The 10020-nt window shown below is 27.3% G+C and overlaps 5 protein-coding genes across 9 annotated transcripts; 3 read left to right on the forward strand and 2 right to left on the reverse strand.

Moving 5' to 3' along the window:
* The first annotated feature begins 103 nt into the window (after nucleotides 1-103).
* On the forward strand, nucleotides 104-2313 carry LOC126867056 (lipid droplet-regulating VLDL assembly factor AUP1-like). Of its 2 annotated transcripts, XM_050621184.1 has the most exons (4): nucleotides 106-236; nucleotides 307-402; nucleotides 985-1889; nucleotides 1964-2313. In XM_050621184.1, the coding sequence occupies exons 2-4, from the start codon at nucleotides 362-364 to the stop codon at nucleotides 2194-2196; spliced, it is 1179 nt and encodes a 392-aa protein (XP_050477141.1). In that variant the 5' UTR covers nucleotides 106-236; nucleotides 307-361; the 3' UTR covers nucleotides 2197-2313. The 2 variants fall into 2 exon arrangements, with proteins under 2 accessions (XP_050477140.1, XP_050477141.1); XM_050621183.1 differs by having other exon boundaries at nucleotides 104-402.
* LOC126867046 (succinate-semialdehyde dehydrogenase [NADP(+)] GabD) lies at nucleotides 2194-4753 on the reverse strand. Its single transcript, XM_050621157.1, has 2 exons — nucleotides 4605-4753; nucleotides 2194-4375 (listed from the first exon to the last, which is right to left on the reverse strand). The coding sequence occupies exon 2, from the start codon at nucleotides 4370-4372 to the stop codon at nucleotides 2837-2839; it is 1536 nt and encodes a 511-aa protein (XP_050477114.1). The 5' UTR covers nucleotides 4373-4375; nucleotides 4605-4753; the 3' UTR covers nucleotides 2194-2836.
* A 53-nt stretch (nucleotides 4754-4806) lies between these two features.
* On the forward strand, nucleotides 4807-6514 carry LOC126867064 (peptidyl-prolyl cis-trans isomerase E). Of its 2 annotated transcripts, none has more exons than XM_050621201.1 (4): nucleotides 4807-4954; nucleotides 5060-5229; nucleotides 5565-5927; nucleotides 6032-6514. In XM_050621201.1, the coding sequence occupies exons 1-4, from the start codon at nucleotides 4921-4923 to the stop codon at nucleotides 6347-6349; spliced, it is 885 nt and encodes a 294-aa protein (XP_050477158.1). In that variant the 5' UTR covers nucleotides 4807-4920; the 3' UTR covers nucleotides 6350-6514. The 2 variants fall into 2 exon arrangements, with proteins under 2 accessions (XP_050477158.1, XP_050477159.1); XM_050621202.1 differs by having other exon boundaries at nucleotides 5568-5927.
* Nucleotides 6515-7412: 898 nt separating this feature from the next.
* On the forward strand, nucleotides 7413-8174 carry LOC126867084 (bublin coiled-coil protein). The gene is made up of 3 exons (XM_050621223.1): nucleotides 7413-7647; nucleotides 7833-8016; nucleotides 8121-8174. Exons 1-2 carry the CDS (start codon nucleotides 7539-7541, stop codon nucleotides 7997-7999), a joined length of 276 nt encoding a protein of 91 aa, XP_050477180.1. The 5' UTR covers nucleotides 7413-7538; the 3' UTR covers nucleotides 8000-8016; nucleotides 8121-8174.
* On the reverse strand, nucleotides 8037-10003 carry LOC126867062 (inosine-uridine preferring nucleoside hydrolase-like). 3 transcript variants are annotated; one of them, XM_050621197.1, is made up of 5 exons: nucleotides 9985-10003; nucleotides 9353-9544; nucleotides 8991-9282; nucleotides 8779-8915; nucleotides 8037-8704 (listed from the first exon to the last, which is right to left on the reverse strand). In XM_050621197.1, the coding sequence occupies exons 2-5, from the start codon at nucleotides 9542-9544 to the stop codon at nucleotides 8357-8359; spliced, it is 969 nt and encodes a 322-aa protein (XP_050477154.1). In that variant the 5' UTR covers nucleotides 9985-10003; the 3' UTR covers nucleotides 8037-8356. The 3 variants fall into 3 exon arrangements, with proteins under 3 accessions (XP_050477154.1, XP_050477155.1, XP_050477153.1); XM_050621198.1 differs by lacking the exon at nucleotides 9985-10003 and having other exon boundaries at nucleotides 8991-9083; nucleotides 9168-9282; nucleotides 9353-9820; XM_050621196.1 differs by lacking the exon at nucleotides 9985-10003 and adding an exon at nucleotides 9628-9818.
* Between the last annotated feature and the right edge of the window lie 17 nt (nucleotides 10004-10020).

The raw sequence follows: 10020 nt of genomic DNA on the forward strand, positions 1-10020 counted from the left end.
AGATCTAGTGACATTATAAAGCGACGAAGGTCATATAAAAATGCGATGAAAATATTATCTATATGTATATATGTATACATACAGTGTATCATGTCATAACTAAAGATGACATGACTTTATAGTTGAACATCGTACCCAATCTTAGAGCGAAAATCCCTAGAACGTTTGTATCAAAACAGCTGATTGCAGAAACTGACGAAAACGAAAATTCGTATTAATTGAAAAGCTATTGAAAAGTAGGTTAAAAAAGGTCAAATATCAGTCACGTCATTGTTAAGTTTCAGTAAAAGATTGTGATTATTTCAGTGAAATACAATTGTCAACTGTGAATTTTTAACATAACAGATGTTTATTGTAAGAAATGTCACAAATTGATATTCAGGACTTATTTGATAAAAGCAGGTAATATTATCAGTTGTAAACAATGGTTTTAAATAACCTTTTGCACTTAATTTTCATAATTTTTTTTAATGGCAAATATAATTTAACTTTTAATATTAATAATTGATATTAATATATGTTTGGGATTCTGAAATAATCAATTTTTTGTTATTAACATATGGATACTTTATAAATATGTGAAATATTATTTAAATAATATTTTATAACTGAAATATGAAGAATAAGATTTCTATATACAATATTATTATTAATGCAAAAACATAATATTCTTTTTATGTTAGCTTCTGAAATATGTAGAAAACTTTTTATGTATAACAGCATATATTGCATAAGAACAGTTAAAAATATATTTTTGTTTCACATGATTACTTATTTCACAATAACAGATATAAAAAGCCATTCAATTTTTATTTATAAATGTTACTATTAATAATTAATGGTAATTATAATGTAGAAATAATAATTTATCAATTAGAATATTTTTATATTTTAAATATACATATTTGTTAATTTAAATATTATTACTATTAATAATTAATTTCAATATTATTATAATATGTTAAAATTAAATATATTATTTAGGTTTCCCAGTGGTTGGCGTCTTGCACTTATATTTTTATATACTCCAGTTGGTCTTTTACTTGTATCACTACGATTATTAATTGCTCTACAACTTTGGCTTATTGCAATACTATTACCTGATTATAATACTCTTCGGACATTTTTACATCATGGATTTAGTTTTGTTTTTGGTATAATGGTAAAGATCAATGAGGGTGAAGTTAGAGACAAACAGGCAAGAATTGTAATTAGTAATAATGTCTCCGTTTTGGATCATTTTGCTTTATATAAAGCTACACAAGCATTAAGTCCTACTATGTGGGAACTACCTACCTCCATGGGCAATGCACTAGGTTTACAAGTAATGGATATGAATAGCAAAGAAGCACTAATTGCCAATATGAAACAGTTTCTTTCTACAACAAATAGCAATATTGCGATACAACCTGAATTTGGTATAACCAATAGTCGTGTAGCCTTGTTAAAGTTCAATTCTTGGCCATTTACCATAGAAGCATCTGTTCAACCAGTTGCAATTAAAGCATGGAGGCCAGAATTTATATCCATTCATCTTACCTCATTGGCATCTAGACGATGGATAGATATTTTTTGGTTCATGTTTGTTCCTTATACAGTTTTCATATTTAAGTACCTGAAAATCAAGCAAAATCCAGATTGTGAAGTACTAGTACGGGAAGTAGAAAAAGACATAGCAAGTAATCTTGGACTTCAAACAAGTTCTCATACTGTGTTAGATAAAAAAGAATTTGAAAAACGCTATATTATGGAAAAGGCACAAAGTAGGAGGTTCAATAGAAATTCTCCAACTTCACAAGTTATACATAGCATTGAAATACAGAGGATGGTCCGACAAGTCAGTGAAGTGCTTCCATTAGTCCCGCATAATGTGATTCTCAGAGATCTTTGTATGTAAACAAATAATTATTATTATTACTTTTAATCTTTAACATTAATTCTAATTCATTAATCTTTATTTCAGTAAAAACACGCAATGTTGATATTACAATTGCCAATATATTGGATGGCATAGTTACTTATACTCCAGATTCATCTCAAACAGTTACACGAACAGCATCACTAAATCAATTACAAAAAAGTACAGTTAAAGACAACAGTAATGTAGGATCTTCTTCCTTCCAGGAAAGAAAAATTAAAATGCTAAGGGAAGCTAGAGAAAGGTATATTCAAAAACATGGACTTAAAAACTGCTGACATTCTCATTACAGTTTTATTCTGGTTATTGTATCTTTATTGATTACAAATATCTAACGTTTTGCCGTATGTGTATTTACTATTACATACTGTGAATATAACTTTATTTCAAAAATACGACTGTATATGTTTATAATGTCCTATTCTTTTACATAAATATTATATTATTATTATAGAAAGACATTTTGGAAGACAATATTTTCAGTCGATTTATATTTTTCATATTTTTATTAAGTAAAATAAAAACTTCATTTATATATTAGTTATACATAAAAATAAATTCATTACTCCGTATGGCACAAAAATTAATAAATTATGAACAAATATATATATACATATCAAAATGCACTAAATGTACAATATATTTCATTATCTATATATATTATTTGTAATATTCTTATAACTTATAAACTATTGGAAGACATTCAATTTGATGAATAGTATATATTATATCAATATTTTACTGTTTAATTATCCTAAACTATTGTCTTACACAAAAGATGTTTAAAGTTTCAACTTATTGTATTGATTATGTGAATATATTACTAACTGAGCATTTTTTAACTTCGATACTTTTTAGGATCTAATACTCTCTTAATATTATTATACTAGATAATTTAAATAAATCACTTAATAAAATTCAATGATACTTAATATTTCCAAGACATAAATACTTTATCTGAAGGAAATCATCAACACCATGTCTAGAACCCTCTCTTCCTAGACCTGATTCTTTTACTCCTCCGAAAGCAGCTTCTGCAGTAGAAATTATCCCTTCATTCACACCAATCATTCCAACTTCTAATTGTTTTGCTACCCTAAATATTTGTGATATATCTCGGGAATAAAAATATCCAGCTAATCCAACAGATGTATCATTAGAGGATTGTATAACTTCATTTTCGGTTTCAAATTTATGAATAACAGCTACTGGGCCAAAAATTTCCTTGCTGTAAATTTGCATGTCTTTAGTAACATCTGTCATAAGTGTGGGAGCATAAAATAGCGGTCCTAACTCAGGTAATGGTGTACCACCACAATGCACTTTTGCTCCTTTTTCTACGGCATCAGTAACTAATGCATGTACCATATTTAACTGACTTTCTTTAATGAGAGGCCCATGTGTGACACCTTTCTTACTACCATCACCCATTTTAATTTCACTTTTAATTCTTGATAAAAACATTTCTATGAATTGGTCAAATTTACTACTGTGTACAAAGAACCTATTTGCAGAAACACATGTCTGACCAGAATTACGAAACTTACTTGCCATAGCACCATGTACAGCTATATCTAAGTCTGCAGAATCAAAAACAATAAATGATGCATTACCCCCTAATTCAAGACTAAGCCGTTTTACAGTTGAAGCACTGTTTTTGTACAAAATTTTCCCCACATTCGTTGAACCAGTGAATGATAAAACTTTTACATCAAAATTTTCACATAATTCTTTACCAACAGCAGGAGAATTTTTTAAACCTGTTGTAATTACATTTATTGTTCCCTGAGGAAAACCTGCTTTTTCTGCAAGATCTGCTAATGCTAAAGCAGTAAGAGGTGTTTCTTCTGATGGTTTAATTACGCAAGTACATCCAACAGCAAGAGCAGCAGCTGCTTTACGTGTAATCATAGCATGTGGAAAATTCCATGGTGTAATTAAAGCAGCAACACCTATTGGCTCTTTGTATAGAAAAAGCTTTCTGTTAGCAATTGGTGTTTGCAGTATTTCTCCATCAATTCGTCTAGCTTCTTCTGAAAACCACTCAACAAATGAATTTCCATACTTGATCTCAGCTTTGGATTCTGTGATAGATTTTCCATTTTCTTTAGTTAAGATTTTTGCTAAGTCTTCTGAATGTTCTACCATTAAATTATACCAATTTCTAAGTAAATCACTTCGTTCCTTTGCTGTTGTCTCATTAAATGATTTGAAAGCTTGAGATGCTGCATTAATTGCTAATTTTGTATCTTCAACATCCATGTCAGGCACATTGTTAATAACAGATTGATCAGCTGGATTATAAATAGGAAATGTTTCATTTTTTCTTCCTCCTATCCATTTTCCATTTACATATGCTTGATCTCTTAAAAGATGCATTGATCGACTTAAGAAAGCAGTATAATATGAAATATTTCTTTGTAATAGATGCATATTGGAGAAAGTTGGATGCATAATCTGTAACCAAATAATTTATGAAAGATTATAACAAAGTTACATCACTTTTTGAGTGAAAACACAATGATAATTATATGTAGGTAAACCGATTATGAAACTAGATATTAAATGTTATAATTGATATTGAATAAAAGTAACATTTAAAAAAATGACACGGTGATGTTATTTCAATCACGTATTTTATAATTTGCATATGAATATGTTAGTAAGCTGTCAAAATGACACTTACCTTTGAATAGATGAATATCAAAGAAAGGCAACTTATGTGTTCGATGCAACGTTCTATTGCATATAGCTATTTTCAAGTAACGTTATCAACTCGTCTTATTAATTTTATCGCAATTGACCTTATATAACTTGCCGTTGCTTTATTCCGACTTTCTGATTAAACCTATACACGTATTCCAGTTTATTCTTCGACTTTGGAATAGTGTGTGTAGCCGGCGCGCCGGCGTCCTTCAGTCAATAAAATTATTATCGGATTTAAATGTTTATTACAGTATCATATTCTACAAAACAAAAAGCATACAAGAATTTTATGCACCATGAGTACGAATACGAAAAGAACTATTTATGTGGGTAGGTAGCAATTTGTTACTATTAATTCTACCTATATATTATGATAATATAACCTATTTTTAATATAATTTATATATCTTGTTTATTACTATTTTCGATATCTAGGGGGCTTAGCCGAAGAGGTTGATGAAAAAGTATTACATGCGGCATTTATACCTTTTGGAGAAATTGTCGATGTACAAATACCATTAGATTATGAATCAGAGAAACATAGAGGATTTGCTTTTATTGAGTTTGAAAGTGCAGAAGATGCAGCAGCAGCAATTGATAATATGGTACATGTATAAAACAACACTATCTGTGTGAGTTATTTAATATAGTTTTATAACAAAGATCTGCCAAATCTCTCAATCTCAAATTCTTTCGATAATATATGTAATATTTTGCTCTTTTAACATTTTGTTCTATCTTTGCAATAACAATTATACAAAAAAAAGTTTGAAGAATTTAATATAAAAAAAACAATGTATATTATATTCTCTTCTATCTATTACTATGAGATTCATATAAATATGGACAAAAAACTAATTCCATTTATTTAATCATTATATTATTGATCGTTTTAAAATCATTTAATCCATAAATTTTATCAAACCTTATCTTGAATAAGCAGAATGATTCTGAGTTGTTTGGCCGAACAATCAGAGTAAATATTGCAAAACCACAGAAGATAAAGGAAGGTTCATCGAAACCTGTTTGGGCTGATGATGTATGGTTACAAGAGCATGCAGGTGAAACACTTAAAAATGATGATAATACAAAATCAAGTGATACAGTACAACCAAAAAAAGGAAAACAGAATCCTCAAGTATATTTTGATATTAGTATCGGAAAACAAGAAGTGGGTAGAATTATTATGATGTTGAGAGCTGATATTGTACCAAAGACTGCTGAAAATTTTCGTGCCCTTTGTACTCATGAAAAGGGATATGGTTATCAAGGAAGCACTTTTCATAGAATTATTCCAGAATTTGTATCCTTTATTTATTCTCTTACAAAGTTAAATACTTTTTTTCATGTATCTTTTATATAACAAGTGTAACAGTGGATCTATATTCCTTATATACACAAATGTAGATGTGTCAAGGAGGAGATTTTACAAATCATAATGGAACAGGAGGAAAGTCAATCTATGGAAATAAATTTGATGATGAAAATTTTGAACTAAAACATACAGGACCAGGTACATTGTCAATGGCAAATTCTGGTCCAAATACAAATGGATCACAATTTTTCATATGTACAGCACGTACAGATTGGCTAGATGGAAAACATGTAGTGTTTGGACATGTTCTTAGTGGTTTAGATGTTTTAAAAAAAATGGAAAAATGTGGAACAAAAACAGGCACTCCTACTCAGAAAGTTGTTATAATAGCTTGTGGAGAATTGACTTAAATAATCACATTTATTACTTAATTATATCAGTTCTCACAGATTTTTTATCAGTTAGAGTTTTTAATAAACAAATTTATGAAAAGTGCTAATCAAACAAAAAAATGTATTTGTAAGAATGTTATATGTAATTATGATAAAGAAAATACACAGTCCTATAATTATTTATTTTTCAGCTTGAGCTCTGATTTACAAAATTTTCTTTCAATTATAAGTTTTAAGATTTAATTAAGAAATTTTCTTTTAAAAAACGTGTTTTAAGTACTAACACATACATCTGATATCATAGATGTAATTCTTGTATTTTATACTGAGCATTATCATGTATATTTCATGATGAATTGCAATTGAAAATTTATATTGCAGCATTTCAGCATATATTGCATTAGCAAACTGCTTTATTAGGAATAAATGAAGTAGCTGCTGCTACTCTTGCGTCTGAAAGAATTCGTTTAAATTGCATAGCACCTGGTGTTATAAAGACTAAATTTTCACAAATGATACATTTTTTTTTTATTCTTTTGTTACTATCTTACTATATTATTAATAATACATAATAATATTTTACATAACTTCATAAATATGAATTAGGGAAAGCAATATTATCAACAATACTAATATAGAGGTTTGGTAAATCAGATAATACAGCAAAAGTTGCTACATTTTTAGCAAGTGATGATGCTTCATACATTACTGGTGAAACTATTGCTGCTGCTGATGTATTACGAAGTAGACTCTAAATATTGTTTATGAAATTACTTTTATAAGTTGTTAAAATTATATTTTATTTTATTAAATATTTCATATATTTGCGTAGTATGCAATTTTGTTTATATCTCTAATAAAATATTGCAATTTAATAATTAATAAATAATAATATTTAATTTAAAAATATGTTATTTATATTTTTAAAATAATTAAATCTTAAATGTCTTGTACAAAATTATATTTTCATATGATTACTAATAGTTTATTTTTCGAAATAGGTTAGATTTAGGATATATTTGCAATGTACAAAAAACCTGATCTTATAATTATATAATTTGTATTCATACAGTAGCAGTTATAAAAGGTAAAATTATTCACTTCAAATTGCAACTCCGCTAATTTTAACATTTATGTACTATTATGTATATAATCAAAATTTTATTTATATGTATATCACATCGAACGATAATGGTAGATAAAGGTAATGGCAGATGAAAATATGGTTCAGAACGCAGTGCGGCCAAAGGAAAATCAAGGAGACGATAAAAACGGATGGGAAAATGAAGAAGATGAAGAAAATTGTAATGATGCTGGTAAATAATAATTTTATATAAAAATATACAAGATAGATAAACTGTTTTCTTAGTTTGTCTAGTATTTGGTATATATAGTTTGTTTGCATATACATATTTACATATTATATTTTTAATAAAATTTTACGTATAGAATGTATAGTTTTATTGATTAAAACATATGTATTCAAATTTTCTGATTTTAGAATTTGAAGCTATAAATGCTCAATTAGATCAGCTTAATTCAGTTTTGGATAACCTCGAACAAAAAAATGACGATATTCGTGCAGAATTGATTCAGTTATTACAATCAAATCGAGAAGCAAGAAAACAATTTCAAGAATTCCAGAATTCCGTGAAATCGGATTTATAATATTTTGTTTGAAATAGGTATAATTATACCCCGAAAATACATATTTATACTCCATTAATAATATATTTCAAATTTTTACAATGTTTTACATTACAATAAATTAACCTTTTTACTGTTCCAGATGATAATATATTGTAAATACATATATTGAATAATAAAACAGTATGACATTATATTTTTTACTGTTTTATAGTACAATGTGGCATTGTCTAAATATTTAAAAATTGGGAACATTCCTGTTAGAATTTGAGTAATATATAAAATCATTCTTGTGTTTCTATATAATAATAAATCAAATATAAAAATATATATATATGCGCAAAATATTATTCATGTACATATTGTAGTTTAACTTTATTATGTATTTGTCATATTATAATCTAAGTTATCTACAGAAAATATTAAAAGTTTTTTAAAACTTTCTGAATCAAAATCTTGAATTAGGAGTACATTAGGTTCATTTAACAATAAATGATCAAGTACAACCTGACCTCGTGTTCTAGTACCATTTAATTCAATATCAGCATGATATGGCACTACATTTTGAGCAATTTCTGGCTTTAATAATATTGCAGCTAAAATTGCATCACATGTAATATAATTAGGAAATCGTCTTTTTCTTGTCTTTTGATATGCATATTCAATATCATTCATAAGCTGAATGCAAGGTTTATCCATTTTACCTAATACGTCTCTCCGCCATTCCTAAAAAGTATTAAATTAAGTTATTGATATCTATTAGATAGTAGTTTACACAGTACTTAAATCAATATACACACATGTGAAATACAAGATTTTAAACATGTTTCCCATGGTAACAGCCTCAAAGGATTTTTATTATTATTAAATACTATATGTACACTTTCTGGATCCATGTAAAAATTAAATTCTGCTTGAGGTGTAATATTTCCTTGTGCTAATGTATACAATGAAGGTGAATAAAAGTACGAAAACATGATTAATAAAAATAAATAAAGAGAATAAATATCACCTGTTGCATTTCCTCCCATAATGTAAAATTCTTTCACATGGTCCACAAATTGGGGGTACATTTTTATAGCCAATGCTATGTTTGTTAATGGTCCTATACATAAGACATTCACTTCATTGGGATGTTTTGATACAATCTTATTCAATGCATATGCAGCATGTTCGTGTTCTAATTTACTTGTATCTATCTGGGTATTATATACATCTCCAAATCCATCAATGCCATGATAATGATCCTGAACTGCATTTTTAATGCAAACTAAAGGTGCGTATGCTCCTTGATAAACTGGTATCTAAAATAATAAAGTATTTAACATACATTTGTTAAAAACACATAGAATATGTAAAAAAATTAGAACTTACATCTGTTGCCTTACAAACATCTAAAGTTCTAAATACATTTTTTACCACATTGTCTACAGTTGTATTGCCATTGACACAAGTAATCGCTTCAATCTGAATTTTCTTTTGTTTATGAGCAGCAATTAATATTATTAATGCTAGTGCATCATCTATACCAGCATCACAATCAATGATAACTTTGGTTTCTGCCATCTTAATTGAAAAATATTTTACTTTTTATTTTATAATATAAAGAACTTATTAGTTTACTACTTTATAGTTTACAGATATTTTACTTGTTATAATGTAAATAAATGTATATTAAATTGAATTATTATGTACAGGTGTTAAATATTTTAATTTCTTATTGTAGGTGTTTGTAACAAACATTAATTTTAATCTCATTAAACACACTTTAAGATTTGATTTAGTTTAACTCCAGATGTATGTATTTATAGGTTTATGTATACACATATATAGTTATATATACATATCACATATAAGGTACTATATAGGTAGGTGAATTTAAAATATAAGTGCAGACAAAATCGATTTTAGCCATTATATAGTTTTTTAAATTGTACACTATATCGACTAAATTGTATTAATAAAATATTAACAATAATTCTTATATTTTCCTAAATTATTATTACCTTATCTACTGCTAATCATAGTTTGAATTTCGAAGA

The sequence above is a fragment of the Bombus huntii genome, chromosome 6, assembly GCF_024542735.1.
Source record: "Bombus huntii isolate Logan2020A chromosome 6, iyBomHunt1.1, whole genome shotgun sequence".
NCBI classification, from domain to species: Eukaryota; Metazoa; Arthropoda; class Insecta; order Hymenoptera; family Apidae; genus Bombus; species Bombus huntii.

What these genes read in the sequence shown, in the direction of transcription:
- LOC126867046 (XM_050621157.1), bottom strand. Translation starts at nt 4,372, where the DNA reads ATGCATCCAACTTTCTCCAATATGCATCTATTACAAAGAAATATTTCA.
- LOC126867062 (XM_050621197.1), bottom strand. Translation starts at nt 9,544, where the DNA reads ATGGCAGAAACCAAAGTTATCATTGATTGTGATGCTGGTATAGATGAT. An exon ending in ATGTTTGTAAGGCAACAGAT is followed by an intron (nt 9,283 to 9,352) that starts GTAAGTTCTAAT and finishes TTATTATTTTAG; the next exon opens with ATACCAGTTTATCAAGGAGC. An exon ending in TAAAATCTTGTATTTCACAT is followed by an intron (nt 8,705 to 8,778) that starts GTGTGTATATTG and finishes AATACTTTTTAG; the next exon opens with GAATGGCGGAGAGACGTATT.
- LOC126867064 (XM_050621201.1), top strand. Translation starts at nt 4,921, where the DNA reads ATGAGTACGAATACGAAAAGAACTATTTATGTGG. An exon ending in CAGCAGCAATTGATAATATG is followed by an intron (nt 5,230 to 5,564) that starts GTACATGTATAA and finishes ATCTTGAATAAG; the next exon opens with CAGAATGATTCTGAGTTGTT. An exon ending in ATAGAATTATTCCAGAATTT is followed by an intron (nt 5,928 to 6,031) that starts GTATCCTTTATT and finishes ACACAAATGTAG; the next exon opens with ATGTGTCAAGGAGGAGATTT.
- LOC126867056 (XM_050621183.1), top strand. Translation starts at nt 362, where the DNA reads ATGTCACAAATTGATATTCAGGACTTATTTGATAAAAGCAG. An exon ending in GACTTATTTGATAAAAGCAG is followed by an intron (nt 403 to 984) that starts GTAATATTATCA and finishes TATATTATTTAG; the next exon opens with GTTTCCCAGTGGTTGGCGTC. An exon ending in TGTGATTCTCAGAGATCTTT is followed by an intron (nt 1,890 to 1,963) that starts GTATGTAAACAA and finishes TCTTTATTTCAG; the next exon opens with TAAAAACACGCAATGTTGAT.
- LOC126867084 (XM_050621223.1), top strand. Translation starts at nt 7,539, where the DNA reads ATGGCAGATGAAAATATGGTTCAGAACGCAGTGCGGCCAAAGGAAAAT. An exon ending in AGAAAATTGTAATGATGCTG is followed by an intron (nt 7,648 to 7,832) that starts GTAAATAATAAT and finishes TTCTGATTTTAG; the next exon opens with AATTTGAAGCTATAAATGCT.